Here is a 25,904-nt window from a genome sequence, read left to right on the forward strand (position 1 = left end):
ACATTGTTTTGTCAGCTGTAAATTAAATTAACATATCAATGAGGTTGGTTGTAACCACAACATACAACCTGAGGACTGTTGCACAGGGTATGATGTCACAATCAGGATCACTCTTCGACCGTTTTATGGTTTGTGCATATGTACAGTACATGTTTTCATGTGGTTCATGAAAATGCACCACAGGTCTTAATGATCACAGACTTGTCACGCTGACTTATGTGGTACTGAAGTCCTTTGAGCGCCTTTAGCTGCCTTACCACAAACACCCTCCTGGAAGCCCGGCAGTTCATCAACAGGTCTGAACGTGATGCGGTCATCATAGCCTTCCTCTTTATCCTCCAACAACTGCACACTTCAGGAACATCTGGATTCAGTGGACATCAGCATCATCCCTCATGATCTCAAGTGGGAGACGAACATCAGTTTCCTGCAGCAGTTGAAGAAGTTCGCACTGCAGTGGTGTTGCACCTCGACACCCCCATCACTGAGTCCATTCCCCGCCTCTTCCATCACCAATGCTGTGACTCTCCTGGGACAAGGGGCACTCTGAGAGGTTCCACAGCAACCTGCCATCCGGGACTTGCACACCTGCAGGATACTGGGAGAGGCAGGAATGATGAGGGCCATGCCTCCCACCCCAGACATAATCTTTTTGTAACTCTTTGCTTTGGCATAAGGTTTTAATCACAAAAACAGTTTTTTGCAGACTGCAGCTGACTTCATTAACAAAATACAGGACCCCAGTGATACAGGCTCTATACAAAACTTGGCCACTGCACTTTATATTAATGTAAAATTGTATAATTCTATTTTGCACATCAGCTTATACATATATTGCATTAATATAACTCCTGTAAACATGTTTTATTTCCACTGCATTTCACATGGGGTCCGTGGGCATTGACTTTCCAGCCTCAAGTGATCTTTCAAGCAACTGTAGTGTTTGATGCTTTCATGTTCATATTTCATCCCCAGAGGTAGATGATAGTCTTTTCTCTTACTCATTGCTTGATTGTTCCTATAAATACTTGGCTGTTGTATAACCCTACATGGCTATAAACATGACTCTGAGGGACAGGGACACTTAGAGGAGGTACAAATACAAGATAACAGTAAATGGCACATTTTGTTATATAATTTTTTTTTTTAATCAAAAATGTTAATGATATAAAATCAGCCCCACTGATGTCACGATGAATACCAACAAAATAGCTTTATGTTACCCCCAAATTTGAGGCAGCTGCTAGCGTAAGCAAAACATATTCTGGAGCTATATGTTGATAGCTGTGTTGGAGACCTAGAAATAACCACACCATGGTAGACCTGTCTGAGACAGAACAGGGTCAAGATACGGTATTGTTAGATAGTGTCACACACACTTTTACAAGATACTGTTTAAATTCTTTATATGTTAGGATTCAAATCAACCATGCAATGCCGTCAGAGAGAATTATTTCTGTAATAATCACTTCACACAGGATGTGAGCTTCTCTTCTTTTTTCAGTCTTTACTCTGCTATTTACAGCCAGGTTCAACACCATAAAAGCATTCAAGGACAGGCTGTCTTGAAAGTAGGATGTTAAAGCATATGTAAAGTGAGGTATATGAAGTAAAGGTTGTCTTCTTCTGTGTATGCCTGTGCAGAAGAGCACATTTTATAGATATTTATATATGTGATGACTTTGGATTTCAATTCAAATGAATCTGCTGGCCTGGTCCTAGAATAGTTAAGAGACCATATCTTTGAGCCCCACATTGTATGTTGAAGCAGACAGTGTTGGAACAATTGAAATATTTTTTGAACCAGACAAAAGGGAAATCGCAGGCCAAATGGGAATGTTGGTAGCGGTGCATTTCTCCAGATTTTCCGTGACCATGTGCTTCTTTCTCCCCAACAATCTGAGGAGCTCTAATTAATAGCTATTAGTGTCTGCCTATTCCTCTCTGAGATAATTTCTTGGCTCTCTGCTTTCTTGCTAAATAAATGTGTGTGCATGCGCGCATGCGTGCGTGCGGGCGGGCGGGTGTGCGTGCGCAGACTATTGTATTGTAGTCTCTGTGAGGACTTTCAGTTTTAAGACAGAGTGAGGACGTGTGTGTGTGTATTGTGAGGACATTTTGGTTGACCTTCACTAGTCAAAGGACTGTCTGAAGGATGCTTGTTGACATGCAGAATGTTGTATCAAGTTGATGTGTTTTTGGAAGACAGAGGGGTTGTTTAGTATTTTGTGACTGGCCTCCTCATTGAGTGGAAATACACAACAGAGAGTGTGGTGATATCAGTGCAGTTGTATACAATGCAATTTTGGTGCCATGAATGAATTGCAGGACTGTAAAGCTCAGGTTATTTGCAATGTCTTAGTCATTGGACCCATTGCTGAAATCCCACAAATCAGGCAGAATACTAATTAATGAGTGAGTAACTCTTTTTTGCATGTAAGCTATTTAAATACTACATAGCTGAATAAGACTTAATTCAAACAGCCATATTATATTTACAGTATATTTTAATAATTAAAACTGCACATTAGACAACAATAAATTTAAACTTCCCACTGCATTCCAAAGTATCTTTTCCAACCTTGTATGCAACAGGTGTGCAAGCTAAACCTGGCCAGGACATGACCTAAGGGATTTTGGCCCACACAATTGGCTGAAAACTGCACCTTGTTGCATGATTCATGAAAACAGGGCAATTCATTTGTAGGTTCTGGTGAGGAATTAGGTTGGTTTGGAGGCAGGATTTTAGTTGTTAGGGTTAGGGGTACAGGTTTAGGAATGCATATTATTACTGAGTGGCTGCCACCAACACGAACAATGTGAATAACTATGAATCACATCTGCACAGTTTAAATGCTCCATTTGAACCTAGAAATATACTCACTTAGCATGTTACACAAGAGGAGAAATCACACATTCACATTTTCTCCTTCATTCATTCCCTCAGCCATAGTTTAGGCTGCTACAATTTGAAGTATCCCAACTAAAAACAGTAGGTTAGGTGGCGTGTCACAGTGTATCGCTTTAATGCAGTTCAATTAATAACACTTGGTTCACAATATATGTGTCAAGACCAAATGAAGTTTTGATATGGTGAGTGTTGCGTTAACACTCACCAAAGGTGACAATTACAGAGTATGCTTAGTATGGACTACAGGTGTAGTTGGGGTTGCAAACAGAACAGATAAAGAGGACTTAAAGAGGATATAAACAGTTCAGTTAAGACCAAAAACATAATTGTTGCTTTAATTGGTGATTATAATTAGGTCTGTGCGACTCATTGTTTGTCTCTGTGCCATCATTGTGATGGATTGGTGGCCTGTCCTGGATAAGTGCTTATAGATGGATTGATGGATAGATGTTGCACCCAGAATACTTCCCCATATTTTCACATGTATGGTTCAGTGTTCAGAATTTTGAATATGGAGATTCATTATTTTTCATATAGATTTTTTTCTTCACGACCCAACAGAAGTGCAGATTTTGAATAAACAACGGGACTAGTAATTTACTCTCCCCGAAAACAGCAGGAGATTGGAGTGATTTATGTGACTAGCTATGAACATTAAGCTTCTCTAAGTGCTCAATCAAAGAATATAGGTCAGTGAGAACTCTCTATATTTAACTCTATTTTCAAAAGATAATAGGCTTGTTTGTTCTATGACATAGGATGGTTAACAGATCCCTTTTACCACACAGAAAAAAATGTTTGTGTACAGTTGCCATATTCCAAGCACGTTAGGTGGAGCGGGTGGTCCACACACCAGAGGGTTAGCTGTTTGATCAAGGACCACATGCCGAAAAGTCCTTGAGCAAGAACCTGAACCTACAGTTGTGTGAATGTGTGAGTGTGTGTGCTTGCGTGAACAAGTGGGTAAATGTAAAATTTTGTCTGTAAAGCACTGTGAGTACTACAAAGTGGTATGAAGGTGCTGTATAAATACAAGCCATTTGCCAATTACTATGTACATAAATCATTAATGGTGATAACACTAATAAGCCATTATTGTCACACTGACTGAAGGTGAGACCATAGCAGTTCTTATTGCTATCCTGGCCACCATTTCAGGCTATGGTTTCCTTAAGCATCTGCAGACACTGTTTTATCAAGACAGTATAAAACAAAAATGTATTGAATTAAATTAATTACATAGCCTTTTAAAAAAATGTTGCAAATTGTTTATATTTTTATAACTAACTTTTTTTCTTTTCTGTTTTTCAGATTTTGCTAAATTAATGTAACTTTACACTTCTCATCTGTGTTTCCCACAGATCTCAGAGAACCTGGGTAAGATGTACAGTGAAATGATCTTTGTCCACGGCTTCGTCCATTGTGATCCACACCCAGGCAACGTGTTGGTCCGAAAGTGTCCCCAGAGCAAGAAGACCGAGATCGTTCTGCTCGATCATGGCCTGTATCAGGTGGGGAATCTCCAGGCTGCTTGGACATAAAGGAAATACCATTTGTTCTAATATTGCAGTCCATTTTTCATGCTGCTGGCTGAAGCCTTGAGTAAATAGGTAGAGCAACAAACACACAGTCAAGATGCGCATAAAATCATGGACGTCACACACACTTTCACACACAGACACACTTTTATTAGAGCTACAGCAGAATAAAAGCTTTTTGATAAACAACTCATTTGATGTTGTTCTTAGCAGAGTGCAATGTGCTGTTATAAGGACTGCAGCCTTAATCATACAGACTTGTATGTGCGCACTAATGTTCTACACACACACACACGCTTCCTCTTACAAATACACGTAGGCTAATGCGAACATCCAAGGGTCTTACATGAGTTTGTTTACTGCTTGTTCCCGTATTCATGAAGAGATTGGAGTAATAAATATGCAACTCCATCATCTTTTACACACAGTGTACATACACACACAGAAGTCCCTCGGACCATAATGGCACCAATTTATTTCTAATCACTTGTGATTTTAGCTGTCATTTTGAAGTAGAAAATTAATTCAGTCGTCATATACACACATACACACACACCCATTTCCCGTAGCATTACCAGTAGGGTTCAACATATTGCAGATGTGTTTAGAGTGCTGTAGTTTGTGAAGAAATAGTGGTTTCAGTTGGGTATATGCATTGATCAGCTTCAACATTAAAACCTCTGACAGATGAAGTGAGTAACAGTGACAATGCAATGCTCTGCTGGCAAAATGTTTGGACCATGTGGATGCTAGTTAGACATGTAGCACCCACCTAGACCAGACCAGGCACCCCCAACCCATAGCAATGACACTCCTTGATGGCAGCAGCCATCCCCAGCAGGATGCAGCCTGACACAGACACATACACAAAAACGGTTTAGGAACAACTAAAAAAAAACAAAGACAGCACAAGGTGTTGACCTGGCCTCCAGATTCACTAGATCCCAAACTGATCAAGTATCTGTGGGATGATCCACAGAGGCCCCTCCTCTCAACCCGTAGGACCCAAAGGCCCCCACTAACAACATTCTGTTGCCAGACACCACAGGACACCCTCAGAAGGACCATGTCCATTCTCTGATGAGTCACAACTGTTTTGGAGGCACAATGACGACCTGCACAATATTAGGAAGGTGGTCATACGTTTATGCCTGATTGGTATACATGTTGCATATACATACGGTAGTATGCTGCTCAAAAGAATTAAAGGACAGTCTCAGTTGCAAGATCAGTGGCCAGTCAATGGTATCAATTTCTTCATCCTCCAGGAACTGCTTGCGTCAGGCATTATTGTGCACCAGGAACCCAGGACCAACTGCACCAGTGTAGGGTCTGACTACTGGTCCATGGATTTCATCTTGATACCTAATGTTGGCAGTCAGGATGCCATTGTCTAGCCTGTAGAGGTCTGTGAGTCTCTCCATGGATATGTCTCCCCAGACCATCACTGACCCATCACTGACCCGGTCTTGCTGAACGATTACAGGCTGCATAACATTGTCCCCGGCTTCTCCAAAACCTTTCATGTTTGTCACATGTGCTCAGGATGAACCTGTCTGTGAAAAACACAGGACGCCAGTACCGGATGTGCCCATTCTATTGTTTTTATGGGAAATCCACTCAAGCTCCATGGTGCTGGGCAGTGAGCACAGGGCCCACTAGAAGAGGTTGGACCCTCAGGCCATCCTCATGAAGTCTGTTTCTGATTGTTTGGTCAGAGACATTCACACCAGTGGCCTGCTGGAGGTCATTTTGTAGGGCTCTGGCAGTGCCCATCCTGTTCCTTCTTGCGCAAAGGTACACCGGTCCTGCTGATAGGACCTTCTATGGCCCTGTCCGTCTCCTGGAATCTACTCCATGCTCTTGAGACTGTTCCGGAGGGCACAGCAAACCTTCTGGCAATGACACGTATCATGTGCCATCCTGGAGGAGTTGGACTGCCTCTGCAATCTCTGTAGGGTCTAGGTACTGCCTCATGCTACCAGTAGTGACACTGACCCTAACCAAATGCAAAACTAGGGAAAAAAAAGAAAAGATGAGGAGGGAAAACATGTCAGTGGCCTCTGACACCTGTAACACCAAAGCAGCTGAAACTGATTAACAGCACCCTCTGCTACTTAATTGACTAAATCAGTATCCCAGAATATTAATTGATTTGATGCTATAGTCTGAAAAATATTCCTTTAATTTTTTTGAGAAGTGTATATATTCATTAACGCATAGTAAAGACACATTTGCCTGATGTCAATTTGGATTAGAGCTCCATGCACTACACTGGGAATGCTAAAAAAAAAAAAAATCATACTTTTATAAATTGTATCCTTTACTGTGCTGTCCCAGAGCTTTGTTGTTGGAATAGATGAAATTAAAATGCCAGCAAAAGACACCTAATCGCTCATACTCCCTTGCCCTCCAGGTCCTGCAACCAGACTTCAGGTTGGACTACTGCCGGCTGTGGCAGGCTCTGATTAAAGGCGACATGTCTGGGGTGGAGCGTTACAGCCGCAGACTGGGAGCTGGAGATCTGTACCCCCTCTTTGCCTGTGTGTTGACTGCTCGGTCCTGGAACGCTGTGAACGCCGGCATCAGTTCTGTACCTGTCACGCACTCTGAGGTAAGACCTCTCCCACACATGTTTATCAAGTCTTTACGAGCTTGTGCCTCTCATACTTTGACGCCAAAATATGAAAGGCTGCTATTATTCTGGTAGCATTGTCTACACATTATTCAGATGCCTTGAAAAGTAGAAGAAAAACGTGTCAAACAACAAGGTCAAATGTCTCTGAATAATAAACATGTAGTGGTGGGGTTTGTTAATTCCTAAATCATGCAAGGTGCCCAGCTTATACTTTGAATGGTGTTGGAATTGTGATAAACACATTTTGTTTATACTCTTAAGTGTCCGTTTGGCTGGGTTCTGCTTTACAGTATATGGCTCAGAAGAGATTTACTGTAGGCTGCACTATTGCTAACAAACTTGAGTGTTCTCTCTCTCTGCTGTTCTCTTCTCTCTCTTTTCTGTCTTTACCCGGTTGGCCTTAGGCAGATGGGTCCCTCCATATGAGCTGGGTTCTGCTCAAGGTTTCTTCCTGTTAAAAGGGAGATTTTCCTTGCCACCGTCGCCTTCAGGCTTGCTCCGAGGGTTTCAGGCCGGGTTTTGTAAAGCGTCTTGAGACGATTTGTATTGTTATTGACGCTATATAAATAAAATTGAATTGAATCATGTGATGTACACCGAACCAGAAACCACTTACACACTCACTGGAAAAAGAGTGGCTGTAAAACCATGAATAAACAAACCCCTCAAAATGACTTCATTAGCAAAGTTTGATTCATTTGGTGCAGGGGCTTTTGCATAGTCTATCCCATTTATGTGTGTTGGGAACCTATGGGAAGTGAGCCAGCTTGGCCAGTGGAAGTCTTGGCTTTGCTGGGAGAGGCCGTAATGAACATGATCTACAGGAGCCAAAAACCCAGAAGACTGAGTAAGACTCCTGCTGAGTCTCTTAAAGCGTATGCACTGAGTGAGCAAGTTCCATAAGAATGAATGGAGTGATGTCTTTCAAGGCATTATCTGGTTCTCCTCAATCTGTCAGTGCTGGATCTCCGATGAAGGGAAATCTTAATGCTACGGCATACTGAATAAGAAGTGGGACCTTAAGAAGGTTTTATGAGCAAAGCTTGACTGATCTCAACACCTTTAGGGTGAACTGGAATGCAGACATGAGCCAGGCCTCATTACCTGTCCGTGAGTATGAAATGGCCACAGTTCTATTGGCCATGTAGTGTAACGTGTTATTTTTGAAAAGAGGACTGGGAGACCCAAATATTAAGTCTAAAACAGTTACATTTGTTCCAGAATTAACCAGCATAAAACTGGTTTATGTGTATCTTTACCCACAGGTATTCCTAAAAGCCATCTGTGCTCAAGAGAGTTTATTTATATCTCTCTTATGCAACGTTTTGAAGCTGGCAAAAGTACTACACAACAGTCTGCTACAGTGTGCCACCCCCTCACATGTGACGGGCAGTACCAGGCTGAATTTGGCAGCGGGCGGTACATGAATGACTCTCCTTTTTTAATGTTTCTGAAAATTAAATGTGTATTTTAGGGAAATCATAAAGGAGAGCTGATGTTACGTCCAGACAAATATCAGTGAGAAGAATATTCTTATGCTGTATACCTGAAGCATGTCCATAATGTTAAAGGCCTATCAGATGTGACATTTTGGGTAAGTTTAGTATTTTACATTTTTTAGATTTTTGAAGGACTCTTCACAGTCTCATGGGATTGGAAATTAAAATAAAATAAAACGTGACACAACCAGTGTATTGTGGCATCACACTGCCAATAGGATTTTGTAGAGATCATATTAATGTACAATAGAGTTTTTTTATAATGGCCAATTCAACCTGAAAGTCTTTGATTTATTACTGGGCCTACCTTCTTGTCTCTAGTTTTAACCCTTCAATAATCATTGGGCAATGAGTGGAATAAAAGCACTGAGAATCAAAGGGCAGAATTAGTTTACCACAAATGGAGAAGGCGTCATGACATCCTGGAGAAGCTTCGATTGTTCATTGGAGCTCAGACTGCAGTCTGAGTGCCAAGGTTCGGGCCAGGTTACTTGGTAATGTGAGGTGTTTAGCCGCATAAGTGATGATGAATGGCTAAGGTAGGGTAAGATAGCCAATCAGCGGCAGGGCAGTGTTGTTTACACACAAACACGCGCATAGCAGTATCACACAAGCGATCAGAGATAGACTGCAGCAATGGAGAAATCGTAGCATTCAGAGGTAAAGTTGCCGTTTTCAAGGTGGAAGTATAGGCAGTACTTTAACCTCATTGAGGTAAAAGGCAAGAACGTACACGTGAAGTGTACATTACGCTCAGAAATAAAATATCTAATTCTTTGACGTATTTAAACATTTTTTTTTTTTTTTTTAAAGTAACGCAATAGTTACTTTTCCTGGTAACTAGTTACTTTTATAGTGGAGTAATTCAGTAACTAACTCAGTTACTTTTTGGGAGAAGTAACTAATAACTATAACTAATTACTTTTTAAAAGTAACGTGCCCAACGCTGGTGTTTACAGATCCGTACACACCCATTAGCTGTTGCCCCAGTTAATATTAGACTTGTAGGATTTAAAATGATGATTGTGTAAGTACTTCCACAAGAAACAATGAGAGAAACAATGGAACAAGGACACAGAGCAGCTGACTGTGTTGTCAAGCAACAGCAAACATTTTAGCCCTCTAGGCTAACTTTAGCTAGCATGCCACTGTTGACAGATATTAAAACTGATCTCACCTCCAGTTCTGAATGAAGAAGAGATGCCCTGTGTTGACTGCGTCTCCCCAACTATTTTATCATCCACACTTGTTTAACCTTGTGCTTATTTTTTTCTCTCTGCGAATAAGTCCAAAATTACAGCAAGTTTTTTTTCTTTGTCTTTGATTGGCAGTTTGCAAACCATCTTGCAGGTGCATAACTGTCACCTACTGGACTAGATATGGAGACATCGGATTTACAGCAAGTTGTTGCACCACAGTGTCTGTGTTGTTTACATTTGTTTCACTGTGTGATTGCGTGGGGTAATGCATTCAGTGCTCCCTGATCTGGCAGGATAATCGGAGCACTATCCTGTGGTGAGTGTTGGGCAAATATTTTCAAATTTCATAGTGAGATTAACATTGGAGAGAAATGTCTCAATGCGAGCATCTATTCTTCATTCGATTTTATCGATGTCATCAATGCTTGTTAAAGTTAGCATCGAGGGCTACAACTAGACAACGCCGTGAGCTCAGCTGCTCTCTGCCCTAGACTTGATCTTCTCATTGGTTTTTGTGAAGTCATCCAGGACTTAAATTTTGGATGGCTGATATTAGCCGTTTGAGAGGTTTAAGGGCAGATATGTCAAGATATCACACCACTAGGTAATCTGGGCCGAAACTTGGCACTGAGCAAACGCAAGTCATCTGGTTTGACATTACATAACAGTTCTAGCATATGTTGTCTCAGGACACTTGATAATTTTATTGTGTTGACAAAATAAAAATAGGCTGTAGAAGGTACGTGGACAAGTGAATTTAGAGGTGACAAATGGCCTCCTGTCTTTCCAGAGATGCTGTCTAGTTATGAGAGTGATTAGATTTATGCTAGCTCCACATTATTTGTATATTGTTATTTTTATTTTTGTTCTATGCTCGTCGTTTGAGCATTTTTAGCCAATTGTCAACCTAATAATTTCTTGGCGAGAATGGATTTAATTAAGTTAGGTGGATTTTTCTCCCTTCCTCTTTCTCCCACTTTAGCTTAGATGGAAGCACTCCCACCAATCTAACCCCTCTGTCCACACAGGCCACACATTCCATTAGGCAGAAGCCACTCTCGCGGCTTCTACTTCACCGCACTTGTTTGTGTATCATTCTGGAGTCAAGAGTTTTAAGTTTGGAGACATTTCACAACCACTCATCTGCTTCACCTTGTCTTTGTATTCCATCTCCTCTTTCCTGTCCTTTGTTGTTGCCTCTCTCCTCTCTTTTCCACTCTCTTATGCATGGATCTTTTTTTTTTTTTAAGTCCTGCTTCTAACAACTGATGATGCATTCCATTAGTGTTAATGCAATCACATGCACGCAGCAAACGTTGAGTGCTTTTAGAGCTGTGCCTTTTTGCTGCCTTTCTTCCACATGCAGGAATATTTTATCTTTTAATGAATACGTCTTTCCTGAGCATTGAAAACAAAGCAATTAGCCAGAAATATAACCAGGTGGTGGAACTACAAGTCAAGTATAATTTGTTATGTGTTTTTTGATCTACTCTTGTTATAATTTACTGGTGCTAATTCAAAATTCAGCACTTTGCCCTTGTTTATCTGTTATCTTTATAAAGTCAGTGTTATGTATATTTCACTACTCTGCTGCTCTTGGCTTAAATGACTTAAAAATTTATCATGTCACCATTTCTTGTATAACTTCATCTGACATATTTCAGGGGTTGATGAGATTCTTTTACACGAGCTTAACACAGTTTAAAAATCAGTGTGACTCGAACCCAGTATTGTACTGAGTTAACTAAGTTCCAAACAAATGTAGTTACAGCTGCTTCTGTAGCCATTTTGTGAACTCCATAAGGCTTCATACATTCCTGCTAATTTGTCATACACAATTTTTCACTCTGCCTATGATTCATCATGTTTTCATACATATTGTCACCCTATTCACCCGTAACATAGACCACATCATTGACAGTTTTATGCCCCATTGCTTATCCGTTTACAGTAACTTTATGATCACAATGTACACCCAATAAGTTGTAAATATTTTAACTACAGAACAATTTTAAGGCATTTCATCAGTTTTATCCAAAAAAACTGACTACGGCCTGTTATTAGGACCAGATACTTACCTGTAGTTGGAGGAATGTGTTTTGATCTGTATTTCTTTTCCAATTAATGGTTCTTCTAATGACCCATTATCAACTCTGCTGGTTGTTAACAGATCCTAGTCATGCAAGTTTCTGATGGGCAACGCCAACAGATGTTTCTTTTTAAACCCCATCTTTAATTACCCTGAAACAATGGCAATTGGACACTACAAGTCCAATTACCCTTGTTTCAGCTTGATTTTTAAATCTACCATGACCTGGGTGACTGAGAACATTCACAGGCATTTCATCCATTCCTTCAACATTAGACTAATGTTCTTATGTGGCTGTATTGTTTAGAATTCTTTGCAGAACATCCATCTTAGAAATGAATAAATATAAAATAAATATTTAAACTGGACAAGTAACAAAAAAGATCAATCTTAAGAGACGCTAATGCCAAGGTTTGGTTATCCAAACCAAATACATTATGTTGGATTTTTTGTTTCTTAGACAATTTTGAAGCACAGACCAGTGTTTGTTTGAGGTATTTTGGTCTGCTCTGCATTTTGAATGTGGGTGAAAAATGAATAAAACCCATTCTGGTAACCTGGCGTCGGGACGAGGCTGTAATACCATATGAAATTAGACTGAATGTGGTTTCTCTTGTGTAGGAGCAGTCTTTTTACATCCTAGTCTAGCTGTGTTCAATAAAGTGACTGACAGTATGTCTGGAGATTTGAGTCATATTATGCTGGTCAGAATACACCAGGAGGGTATGAGTGTGAGGGTTAATCCAGAGACCTTTTTAATGGGTTTTCAGCAAATGATCTCTAAATGCATGCTATATTTTACTGTATAGTTCAGTGACACATGGAGAGTGACAAAAAGGAGTTAAATCACACCTCCACACACCTGTTCAATCACTGTATAAAATGTACTTGATTGTCTCAATATTCGTTTCAGTAAGATCGAAAAACAACTCAGACAGTGCACTCCAAGTCACACTACAGACCCTGTCCAACAATCGGTTCACTCCTACCGACCACTAAGAAGCCTTATAAATTAAGGTAACCTCAGTTGATGTTTCAGAGTAGAGCAAAACCTCAAAATTGACTACCTAGAGGTCAACCTATCCATTTGTTTAGTACAATTTATCTTCTGCCTACATACAGTTGCCTTTTACTTCCGTGCTTAGTAAAAATAACATTGGTAATAGCAAACCATGTAGTTGATTTTGACATTCTTCTTCTCTCTCTCTCTGTCTCTGCCTATTATTTTCTTCTGTCTGCTGTATGAAATCAGCTGGCCGACTCTCTAATATGCTGGGGAAAAAGAAAAATAACCAGCACAGATTCCACACCCCCCTTCCAAATGAATTCCCTTTGCCTTTTGCGCGGCCTATTATCGCACCACTCGCAATACAATATGTCCTTATTGAAGCTTTCAGATGCAAATGAGAGCACTGTCACCTTCTCTGTGTCCTGCTGACAGCTGTGAGGCCTGCTACCCAACCTCCTATAATTGCTACTAATTGTTATTCCCCAAGCAAGACTCAGCAGAGCACTTCAGAACACCCAGCGCCCCGGACTGGAGGGGTATGGTGGAGTATTATGTTGTAGGTTTACGCCTGGTAACTGCCTGGTAACTCTGGGGTTTGATTTTTTTTTTAAGTAAATAAAGAAGAAATTCAGAGGTGTGATGTAATGATTCAGCAAGGATTAGTGCTTCACCTAAACCTGTGTTCTGCATTAGCCAATTATGTTTAAAGACAGTACGCTGCCAATGAAGGAAGATTATATTGAACCGTTTCATAGCTAGGGCGGCACAGTGGTAAGGTGGTTAGCACTGATGCCTCACAGCAAGAAGGTCCCGGGTTCAAATCCATGGGCCTTTCTGTGTGGAGTTTGCATGTTCTCCCTGTGTCTGCGTGGGTTCTCTCCAGGTACTCCGGCTTCCTCCCACCATCCAAAGACATGCTTGTTAGGTTAAGTGGTGATTCTAAATTGGCCGTAGGTGTGAATGTGAGCGTGAATGGTTGCCTGTCTCTCTGTGATAGCGCTGCGATAGACTGGCGACCTGTCCAGGGTGTACCCAGGCTCTCCAGCCCCCCTGCGACCCTTCACAAGACAAGCAGTTACAGAAGATGAATGAATGAATGTTTCATAGCGAGAGCTTGGAGCCAATCCAGAAGTAGCACAGCAGGCAATACAACTGGCTCTAATGCACTCCTATTAAAAAAATAATATATATATATGCTTCCCTCTAGGCCAAACTTCTCAATGGCCAGTTTATACTCATCAAAGAATAATATCTTTAAGATGCAATCATATTTAATGAGTCGGATAAGTTTGCAGTCATAAAGTAATGATTTGATGAGTGTCTCTGTAACTTTTGAGTCACTGTAGCTTTTTGGAGCATAATCATATAACATTTTTTGGTGTTTTGGGCTTTCTTAGGTTTTGCAAATGAGCCACTACAAATTGCAAGATGGTGTGACAAAGATTCATGAAGATGACAGTGAGAAGTGACTGACTGCTTGTAGTTGGCATGTGATAGATGGTGATGGACAGATGGTTCATCCAGTCACCTGTCTAGTACTTCTTTAAAGTTCCTTTCAGAGGGTCCTGTGTAACAAACCACCTGGGTCATTGTGACACGCCAGTCACTTGCATGAAGAGAAACTTCAGCAGTTGTTTAATGACTTTAAGAAACAATTTGTGTACATTTGGTGAAACCTAGTTGAATATAGTAGTCAGAATAATGACTAAGTTTTTAGTTCAGTTCAGCTTTAAAATTCCATATTAACTGACGCGTTTGTACTAGTGTTAACAAGTGATGTTATGTGTGACATGAGATTGTTATCCTTTGTCGGTTTGTCATCAAACCACAGTACAGTCCCTCTGGGACTTGGTAGTGTAAGTGTAGGTGGGAAATAATCAGATGCTGTTTGTTTGCTGCATTGCTGTTGTTTGTTCACATCACTTCCTGTGGGCATTAGACAGAGACAGAGAGCAGAGACAGACTTTATCTGTGTCAGAATGTTGACTAGCTGTCTGCCTCTCTCTGTGCCTGTCAAATCTCTGTTTATCTGGACTGACAGCTCTGACAATGCTGCTGTCACATATGCACATGTGTACACACACACACACACACACACACACACACACACACGCGCGCGCGCGCACGTGCACACACAAACTCATAGGCTGAGTAGATAAACAGGGCTATAAAATTTAAAAGTATTAATACTTGAGACTATGTATGTGTGTACATGAGAAATTCTTCATAAAAATACTCCATGTACAGTATGCAGGTGATATGGTGGGTGATTCAGTGTACAAAGGGTAAGACTTGCTGTTTAGACTCGAGAACCTCAACAAGAACCTGGGGTTATAGCATATGAAACACACGAGGTTTGCTCGTTTTGTGTGAGCATTTTAGCAGTGAACGGATTACATTTATGGTGTCTTCTTTTTAAATTTGGATAGCACTATCAGCTGCTTTGTGTACTTGTAGACTTGTTTCTGTCTTTGGTTATTCTAAACATACTGATTTTTTTAATCGTCGTCCAGAGTTTAATTTTTAAATATCTTTTAAATAATCTGAGTGGCCCCAACAAGTACCGAGTGAGGATATCTTATTGTCAAGTCTGATGTTTTCTTGATCCACTCATCCACCCCAACCTGTTCAATCTTCAGGTCTTTAGGCATTGGAGGAAGTACCCCCTTTTTGTGTCTTAGAGCAGCAGGATTTAGCAGTGATCACAGTTCTTAGAATTCAGTTTACACTTTTTTTAGCATGTGCTTTCTCCAGCCTGAGAAGAACCTTTAATGATACAAGAGGAACCTTTAGTGACAAAATAGTTACATTTAACATTAGCCTTAAAAACTGAACAAAACACAGAGAAATGGATCCACAGGATGCACCTTTGTTTTATGTTGCTATATGACTCACAGGACTAAGCGACACTGCACACCATCAGTCGGCTGTTATGTTAATTCAGGATTCACACTGGCAGTGCGAATGCAATAAGAAAAAAAAAAACATAGAAAAAAGGTATGAAGTTCTCAGGGGTGCTCCCCATTGTGTGTAGTTCTCCTCACGGATTCTCCAGAACTGATTGGTGTGAAAGCAGGTCACCTGATTTTCTCCTTTAATTACTGTGTCCACTAGAGGTCACACTGACAATGAAATGCTACTATAGGTCCATGGATCTGCATGTACAAGCCATACATGCATGGTTTTTAATTAATCCTGGACAATCCTTGCCCACATTTCCAAGGATGGTGTTAAAACTGCATTTATGTATTAGTGTTACTGTCCAGCTTGATCAGTGACAGTGGCTAAGTAGGTAGAACGGTTCAGTCTTGGACCACATGTGAAGTGTTCTTGAGTAAGATGCCAAACCCAGAGTTTCTTCTAATGCATAGCACTGGTGCATCATTGTGACTGCAAGAGTACCAGTGGGTAGAAAAGGGCTGCATTAATGCAAGAATCTTGTATATCTTACCATTCCTTTTACCACATGTACCAGATGTCCAAATTTGTTGTATAAATGCAACACCGACTTTTAAAAATGGTACTTTGTAAATGTATATTCTATTATGTTAAGCCAAAGACATTGACAATGAAGATTATATTGTAGAAAACTATATTTGTAAGACGTGTACATTTTACTGCAACTTTAATGTGAGCTGGCAGTAGTTAAAAAACAGAATCAAATACCCCCAAGTTTTATTAGGAGCATATTGTTTGTGCTTCTATTTAGAGTTTTAGATAATGTTAAAAGGTATTTCTTCATTATATTTCCAATTAGCTTGTAATTTCACAGTTGTACGGTTCAATCTTGTAATGGCCTGTACTCATACAGATTGCTAACCTTCTGATTTTACTTTCTGTCTAAAAATTGCTAAATGACTAAGGTTTTGTAAGCTTGCAGTCCACGTCGTTCCATGAATAATAGTGTAATTTAGGCCTGCTGATGTGCAGCAGGGAGAAAGCCTTTGAAGTGGAGTATAGCAAGACGCTGATGCTCACATGGCTGCTCAAACAGCCATCTTAAAGATCAAAGAGAACAAATAGTTGCCATGGAGGTAAACGTCATACCTCTCATTTTTCTTCCTTCATCATTTCTTTTTTTTCCTGTGCTCTGTCATTTACACTATGTTTTCATTTGTGTGGAGGCAAAAGTCTGGACTATTCTTGTTTTAATCCAATCATCTATGCCCATATATTTTTGTTTACTTCCTTTTCCCCCCATTTTACTCTCAACCTCATCTTCCTTACCCCTGTCTTTCTGGCCAGCCTTTCGGTTAACAATTAGTCAGTTCACTTAGTTGAGCAATTCTGACCATAATTTCAATTGCTAAAAATAGTTGCTGTATACCTTGGCACAACACAACTAGGCCACCGAAGGCCACCCAAATAGACAACAGTCTTAAAAAAGATATGTGCTGCATACCACATTCTTTTTTGCCACCTTACCAGTTAATCAGTCTACTCGTTAGATATCATTCTGTTGTACTGAACAGCTAACCCTCTGCTTCACTCTACCTACTGAGCCACAGCTGCCCACTGGGCCCCAGGTGTGTGCATCCATTCAGAAGAGATTGAGTCAGTCAAAATTAAGCATGGGTTTACAGGGTGTTTGACTTGTACAGGTACATAATATCACCAGTGAGTCAGCAAGAGACAGCTTGTCTTGTTATCTGTCTTCCCTGGCAGGATGTTGAGATACGGACCAATGCAGCTCTCTACTTGCCCCAGATCAGCGATCTGTTGAACCGAGTGCCCCGGCAGATGCTGTTGCTGCTCAAGACCAACGATCTGCTGAGGGGCATTGAGACCACATTACAGACCAGAGCGGCCTCCTCATCTTTCATCAACATGTCCCGCTGCTGCATACGAGCCATGGCCAGGTCAGAAACACTGTGGTGATTTATCTGTCATTGTAGTTTCTTTGTTTAGTTTTAACTCGATGAGACATTTTGTTCTTTTATTTAAAGTTTGGTGTGAGAAAAAATACTACACGACCGTTGCATGTCCATTCAGCACTGGCCAATGCAAAAGCCTGGCATGGGTCTGGAAGCACTGTGGCTAGTCTTATCTTGCTCTGAATTCACATCACAAGTGAAGCTATGCAGTACACCATAAATCCAGTTTAGATAGATTCTGATAAAAAGGCCATCTATTTGATGTATACAGAAGAAAACAGATGTCAACATTTCTTTTTTTCTTTTTTCTTTTATTTATGTTTTAAGTATGTCATCACATGGATATGCATTTACTATTTCTCAGAAAGGTAATAACTGTTGTGTTCAAAAGAAATGTAATGACTGACTAAATGACACGTGTTACTCATTGCCCAGGTGTTTCCCTTTGCATAGATTGTTCACACAGAAAATAGAGGCCACCGGATATCTAGCCTTTATTTCAGTCTTTTCAATCTGTTCATCTGTTGAAATAGTAATTGGAGCCAGAAGGCAAACATAAGTCAAGGCCAGAACACTGATCATGACAGAAAACAGCTCATTTGCAAGAACAGAAAACAAAAAAGTATTGAGACACAAGAAGAAATGGATGTATCATGCACATCAGCGCGGAGCAATCTGGAAAAAGACATTGGTGGACTTAAATTCAATAAGTTCAGGACAGGTTGCCCAGTTAAAGGAAATGCTGCTGATGATTGGCTGGCATAGGTTTTAGACAATTGTTCCAATTCTCCTGCATTCATAGAAACCTTCTATTGTCTGTGAATAATTTGCTTTCAGGAGTGCATATATACGCACTGGTATGGTCAGACAGGATACGTTACACAACTAAAAAGAAGTTAAGCTGACAACAAGTAGGTGGCTTTGGAGGAGAAAGTGAAATTTGCCCTTATAAGCTGGGCAAGGAGGGATGTGGGCTGTCACTTCAGCTCTCAGCTGATGACTGAAGGACAAGACTCTCTCTACACACACACAGACACACACACAGACACATAGGGTCTGTGCCTTGCCTGTACTCCTGACAGCAGTAGAGCTTCTCTGAAAAAGCACATCTTATAAAATATTAATAAACAGTAGTGCCATCGATAGTATACAGTAATGCAAGCTCCTTGCTCCCATACCTTAACTCATTCTTTACTCTCAGCTGGTCTGTTTGACTGTAGGAAAGCCTTTTATACCTTGTATTGTATATATGCATTGCATTTATGGGCTGTGAGTAACCCTATACTGCCCTATACTGGGGCAGGTATAGCCTCTTTTTTCCCTCATGTTCATGATATATCTAAATTAGGTGCATTATACATTAAGTTGTCTGTATACTAGCCAGGGCCTTGTCTGCATTACACTGACTGATGACGTCACTTTTAAAAACACAGTAGGAAGTAATGCTTTGCAACAATTAAATCTGTATTCTAAAATAGGCTGTTGTAATGGTGTTTAATAGTACTTCACAGCGTTGTAAGGTGGGATGGTGTAGTCGGGTTAAAAAAAACGCGGTATTTCTCTGAAACCTTCTCCGTGCGCTGCAGCTAAAGGTCTTATAACTTTGAGAATGAAATTCACCAGTAAATTGTTGATTTGCAGCCACCCTCACACCGGCCATTGTTGATTGACTGCCGTTGAGAGGATTTGGACTGTGCCTCTGCTAGTGTTAGCGGATGTCTTTTCAGATGAGTGTGCATTGCAGTAAAACTTTTGTTGTATTTCAGGACTGACTAACATAATCTGCATGTCACGGTAGAATGGGTGTAGTGACTTAAAGCAAACCAAACAAACTTAAATAAGACACTGAGATGGCGTGCGGGTGAACCTGTTCTGACACGCGTTCTAGGATAAACAATGAACAACGTCCAGTGCGTTCCATATATTCATATTCTTTATTTTCTTTATTTTCACAAAAATTAAACTCTCACCACACTGAATATACCACAGCACTGTCCCAAATCCACATACTTAAAACGTCAGCCATTCCGACGAGCTCCCGGTTGACACGGTCAAAAACTTTTTGCTTCCCACACCAAACACACACACCTGATTTCTCCCACCTGTAACTTAGCTATATCCCCATCCACACTGGTGCTCCCCCTAGGTAAAACCCCAGAACTGCATGTAAATACATGAACACAGTGATTTAAATTAGCGAGAAATACAAAATATATAATGGCTCCAACAATGGGCTTCATCTTTAGTGAAGTATTTCCACACACTTGATGAACCACTGCTAGTTTGCAATGACCCACTAGGCTCATTGGTGACCTGTCCGAGGTATATGATCCATGATCCCTGACAGGTTTAACAGCCAGTGACTCACGATAGGAATAAGAGTCACGTGTCAAAAGTGTGCCACTAAACACATTTGTGACTTTCTGTAATGGTAAGGCCTGTCTTTTATACAGCGCCTTTCCACCTGTTTCTGGTGTGAAACAACAGCATAAATTTGAAATAGTGACTGAAACACAGCTAATTAAGGCTACCATGTGAACTAGCAGTCACTTCAAAGGTATTTCTACGCTGCTGCTCTGCACTGCGTGCTGCACTTGTGCTGTGATTGTGGTTGTATTGACATTCAAACTGATTACTCTGAAAGAAAGTGAGTCCACATGTGCAGCTTGTTCATGTCACTGTGAGTTTCTGTGCCATCACCTGAATGTTCTGCTGCCTTTGAACTTTGGTCTCACAGAGAGTAGTGCCTGCAAGAAAAAGCAAGATCTTGCTTTGTGGGTGGTACGAGCAACTTTCTTCAAGAGAAGTTAGCTAAAACTTGTCCAAAAAGTCACTAAATTAGTCACTTAATGCCTTTCGAAAATAGAGAATTGCTGAATGGCTCTAAAAAGTCACAAAGTTGATCTCATTGAAGAGATGTTTGTTACAGGGTTTGCCTGCAAGTGCTGAGGGAGACTAGAGGTGGGATTTACAAAGAGTGAACAAGGATAGATGCAGACGCTGGCACAGCTTTACAGACGAAATGGGTTGAGTAACACAACATATTAATATTCGCAATATTAATATTCATATGACCAGCATTGTTTCATCTTGTATCACAATTGAAAATATATCACAATACATTACCTCATTAAGACATTATACCATACTTACCAGTGCTAGGACTTTGGTCAGTTGGTCACCTGTTGTCGTGTGCCCAAAGACTAGATATTTTGAGCTCAGATTGATTTGTTACATACATATCTCATAGTAAACTGAAATCGGCCTCCTTGTTGATGGCCCCTCTTCTAGGCTGCAATGGTTATTAGAGCTTATGAGAACCATGTAATGTAACTGCCATTCTTAGAGCCTAGTATTTTCCCTTATCATTCATTGTATGGTCATGCTAGCCTTGAAGCTAGACAAACATCCCCGCTCATAATTTTGTGCGGTGGTTAGCACTGTCGCCTCATAGCAAGACGGTTTTGGGTTGAAAATGCTAGCTGGCTGCATCCTTCCTGTTTTTTTTTTTAGCATGTTCTCCCTGTGTCTGCGTGGGTTCTCTCCGGGTTCTCCGTCTTCCTCCCACCGTCCAAAGACATGCTCGTTAGATTGATTGGTGATTCTAAATTGTCCGTAGGTGTGAGTGTGAGTATAAATTGTCGTCTATCACTATGTGTTAGCCCTGAGATAGACTGGTGACCTGTCCAGGGTTTACACTGTCTCTCGCCCAGTGTTAGCCGGGATAAGATAAGATAATCCTTTAATTTATCCCACAGTGGGATATCCTCTGAGGATAAGCGGTAAAAGATAAGGGATGGGTTTTCTCTATGCAGCAGACTATCAGTGGGTTACATCACCTCTCTCACTGTGATTGAAGATTTCTTCTGAAAGGCCCAGTCTGTTCTGACTGAAAATCTAGTTGGGCTGCCATTCAAATTAATATTGAAATACTTGTGTCAATTTAATTTAGCCAGGGTCAACAGATAAATAAGTTAAATAAGATCTACTTTTTACAGAATAAGTCACAGAGAATCAAGTGTAGACAGTGTTGACATGATGTTTTTGCACCTCAAACTGTTGCTGTTTGTATCAGCATGGCAACATTTTAACAAGTACATTTATTAACACCTCAATACATAAAACATCTGTGCAACTATACCGACCAGCCACAACATTAAAACCACTGACAGGAGAAGTAAATAATATTGAATATAATTGACCATCTTGTGACAGTTCAATGTTCTGCTGGGAAACTTTTGGACCTGGCATTCATGTGGATGTTACTTAGACATGTAGCACCCACCTAGACCAGACCAGGCACCCCCACCCCATAGCAATGACACTGCTTGATGGCAGCAGCCATCCCCAGCAGGATGCAGCCTGACACAGACACACAGATGGTTTAGGAACAACTCAAAAAACGTGAAATGAGGCACAAGGGAGACCTACACAATATTAGTCATAATCATATGCCTGATCAGTGTAAATACCCTTACTGAAGAGTGAGTATGGATTTGGGTGACCTGATTTAAGCCAGGAGCTACCACCCAGGCCAGAACTCTAGGTCATGTGCATTGCTTTTCCATGTGCCACCAGGTTGTGAGGTGTCTGACCAAACGGTATCACAGCTGGTTTCACTGATTAGCACACCTGCAGTCCCAGAAGAGGAGCCAATCAGTGAGCTGTTCAACTGTCAAACTGCAACGAAAACCTAAAAAGGTTCATGATAACTCATGCTGCTATTGAAATTTCAGAATCGTGAAGTACCCCTTTGCATTGCATCACATGTAAGACTTTGACAATGCCAGAAAGTCAAATGAATGCACAAAATCCACAAAACCACATACTTGAACTGAAATACCTAAATGGAACGTATGCATAGGATGATTATTAGTTGCATTATACTCACAGTATACAATTGCTTGCATTCACAAGTCAGTTATAACTGGTCTTCTTCCACTGTCCACAGTGTAGTACATGCTGAAGTACGAGTGCGGTTATCTTGTCTGTTAATATTTGTTAATAAAGCAGTTTTCCAGTCTTAGGGAAATTAGTAGTTTCACAAAACGGCATGTGACCAAGCAGTGTCCAAAAGTTGGAGACCTCTAGTGAAGATATTTCATTTTGCACAGACCCAAGTGCAGGATTTAAATCAAATGTCAGTGTGAAAGTATATAACTTGTCTGCATTTTCAGTGATATAATGTCCGTCACATTTTGAAGCTGTTTTTTAAAAATGCATTAGACAAGTCCTATTGATTAATTATATTTCATTCTACAAAAATGCTAAGTATGAGGGTTTCTCACCAGAACAGCAAAAAAATGTGGCATTTGAAAATAAAGTCTTGTCGGTGTCACGATTCCACCCGATGCATTTCATTTGTGCCAGACCCTTAACACTTTTCTTCTCTCCGGCTCTGGCCGACAGGCACAAGAGGAGTAAGGCTCAGTCCAGGAGGAGGCGTCTGCAGGTCACGCTAGCAGAGTCGCTCAGCCTGTGGAAGCTCTCCATGTATGAACTGTTTCTGTGGGTGAAAGGCTCCATGATGGTACAGTGGCTCACTGCTCTGCTGGGATTTCTGCACTGAGACACATCTGGACGTCACACTGGAACATTAGCAGCAGGCTGAGAGTGTGAGCTCTCGATGAGTTCCACTTATGTTAATGATACAAATGTAACTATGGTGTATACATGGACACAAGCTGTCTTTGGACACCGGGAGCAGCTGTGGCTGTGTTTTTTTTTTGTTTTTTTTTCTGGATGTTACAGTACCTCAAGATTCAAAGCTGTCTACTTTGCATTGTTGAGATAAATATTTTCTTTTATGACAATGACAATTCTACTCCATTGACTTAATATACTTTTAGTTTTGCTCTAACTTCTTTTAATGCTACACCTGTCATGTAGTGAGTTTAATCTCATTAACCTGTTCTCATTGTCCATGCCTGCCATCATAGACGCAACACAGCACTGGGTCAATGGATACACTAGTTTGTCAAGAAATAGCTCAGTCAGTTCTGTCAGAGGCCAGATCATTCACCATTACCTCCATCTCATGACCACAGAGCCAAATCCCCTCACACCACTGTTTGTACCAACAAGGTGACTGCTGACTGCTGAAAACCACTTTCCATCTTGATATGAAGAGCAGTCTTTATGAATTGTAACCACTACGGAGGTGATATGTCCTGATAGTGTTCCTACCTAAATGATGAGGGACTACTGATTCATTCCTGCTCCTCAACAAAATACCTCAGAATGAAGTTTGCTTCTTGTGGCAGAATTTTCTGGCGATGCCGAATGCACTGCATGCTCGACTAGTTTAGGTTTCTTCTTCATTATTCTAATTACTGTATGGCGATGGATCGTGTTTACCATTTCACTGATACTGTTCTCAGATCAAATACAGTGCACTCATTCCTCAAGCACAACAGTTTATATTGCTGTTACTTACAGAAGTGTTGTCCTTCGGAACAGAAATGGGATCTTCTTGAGATAAATCTTAGCCGACCAGTGTGAACTGTAGCAGCTGATAGGGTGGCTCAGCACTCTAGTCCACTGCCTTGTTTTATTTTTAATTTTTTCATTTTATTTTGCAGAAAGTCACTTAAACTTTATATTACCATATTTCTGATTTTGCCTCTGTCGATGTAACTGTGTTCACCATGGTTCAAATGTACCTGCTGAGGTCTTGTTCAGCTACACCCTTTTAGAACTCCCCTGTATGTCACAATGTTACAGCAGTCCAGTGAAGATTTGACTTCAGGCTGCACTCACAGTGGGCAGCTCTTGAAAACCTTAATGAACAAGACTACACCAGCAGTCAAGCATCAGTTGCAGGGGATGGACAAGGGGATGGACATGCATCAGCACAGCAAGGCAAAGTGACAGTTCATGCAGTATAACCAAGTCTGTGAAGCTCCCTGGAATCATTTTGTCAAACCAAACAGTTTTGTGTCTGAGCCACCGTGTGCCACAGCTATAGCCAGTCTGTGGCCCGACTTACTGTGTGATGTTGAGGTTTGCCACGTTAGGATCGAGAGTAACGCATAAAGGATGTGCTGCTTGGTCCTAATTCACTCCTTTTTTTTGCTACATAGTGCACTCTATTTGTCATTTTATTTATTATTTACTTTATAGCGTTATAAAAAACTACTCACAATCCCCCAATGCAATTCTCCGCCAAAGGTATTCCACCTGTCCAGATCATAAGTAGCGTGAATTAAAAAAAAAAATGGCTGTATCGAAAAAGGCCTTTCCAGTCTCAGAGGCCATCTTTCTTCTACCATGGAATAAGTATAATAGAAATGACATACGCTTAAGAGTTCTTTTTTGATTCTGTCTGTGCTGTCTCTATCTAAAGTTTGGGAAAAGTTCTGTTATTTTATTTTATTTTATTTTATTTTATTTTATTTTATTGGATTTTATTTTCCATAAAGCCAGTTGCCTTTAATCTTTGTAAAGCTGGTAACATATTACGGTTTCTTATATATTGTTTAGCAAACTAAAATTGTCCTTCATTTAATAATAGATCAATTAAAATGAAAGAAAGAATGTTACAGTTCAAGTGTACAGTGTTACGTTGCCTCATTATTTTACTATTTTACTTTTCTACTAACATGCACTGCAGAGACTATAAATATGTTAAGTATTCTTCAGAGGATTAATATGTAGGGAGCAAAACAAGAAGATGGAAGGAAAAGAATGAGATAATGTAAATAAGCTTTGTAAAACTTCAGTCACTGTAGCATTTGGGTGACATTCATTACCATGAACATGCAAACTATAGAATATTTTTAATCATTTCTACATGTCCTGCTGTCTGAAATATAAAGATGACAGTAGTAATGATATACAGTAAAGTCACAGTCCAGACTGGAAGCATTTGGTCAGACATAAAATTCCTCTTTACCTCCAAAAAGCTTTTTGTTTGCTCTATTCTTGTTTGGACTCAGTGTCCTACTGAATGCAGAAATGTTATTCAATGAGTTGGGAGGCATTTGGCTGAGCACGAACACAGAAGGCTCCTGTACCCAGCTGAATTCATCCGTCTGCTTCCGTCAGCAGTGAAATCATCCTTGAATGGCACCGTACACGTTCCTTTGGCAGCCATACACAAGCCAATCATTCATTCAATCAATTCATTACTTTACTTGTTCCCTGGG

General features: G+C 40.5%; 1 protein-coding gene across 1 annotated transcript in view; it reads left to right on the forward strand.

The window, feature by feature from the left end:
* Positions 1–25,319, forward strand: part of adck1 (aarF domain containing kinase 1) — a 67,394-nt gene extending 42,075 nt beyond the window's left edge. The window contains exons 8-11 of the mRNA XM_084569331.1: positions 4,273–4,422; positions 6,866–7,063; positions 17,549–17,742; positions 23,167–25,319. Of these exons, the coding sequence (XP_084425457.1) occupies positions 4,273–4,422; positions 6,866–7,063; positions 17,549–17,742; positions 23,167–23,326 (702 nt within the window). The 3' untranslated portion in view covers positions 23,327–25,319. The remainder of the gene's footprint in view (positions 1–4,272; positions 4,423–6,865; positions 7,064–17,548; positions 17,743–23,166) is intronic.
* The last annotated feature ends 585 nt before the right edge of the window (positions 25,320–25,904 follow it).

Source organism: Chelon labrosus (assembly GCF_963514085.1).
Source record: "Chelon labrosus genome assembly, chromosome: 20".
In the NCBI taxonomy this organism is placed as follows: domain Eukaryota; kingdom Metazoa; phylum Chordata; class Actinopteri; order Mugiliformes; family Mugilidae; genus Chelon; species Chelon labrosus.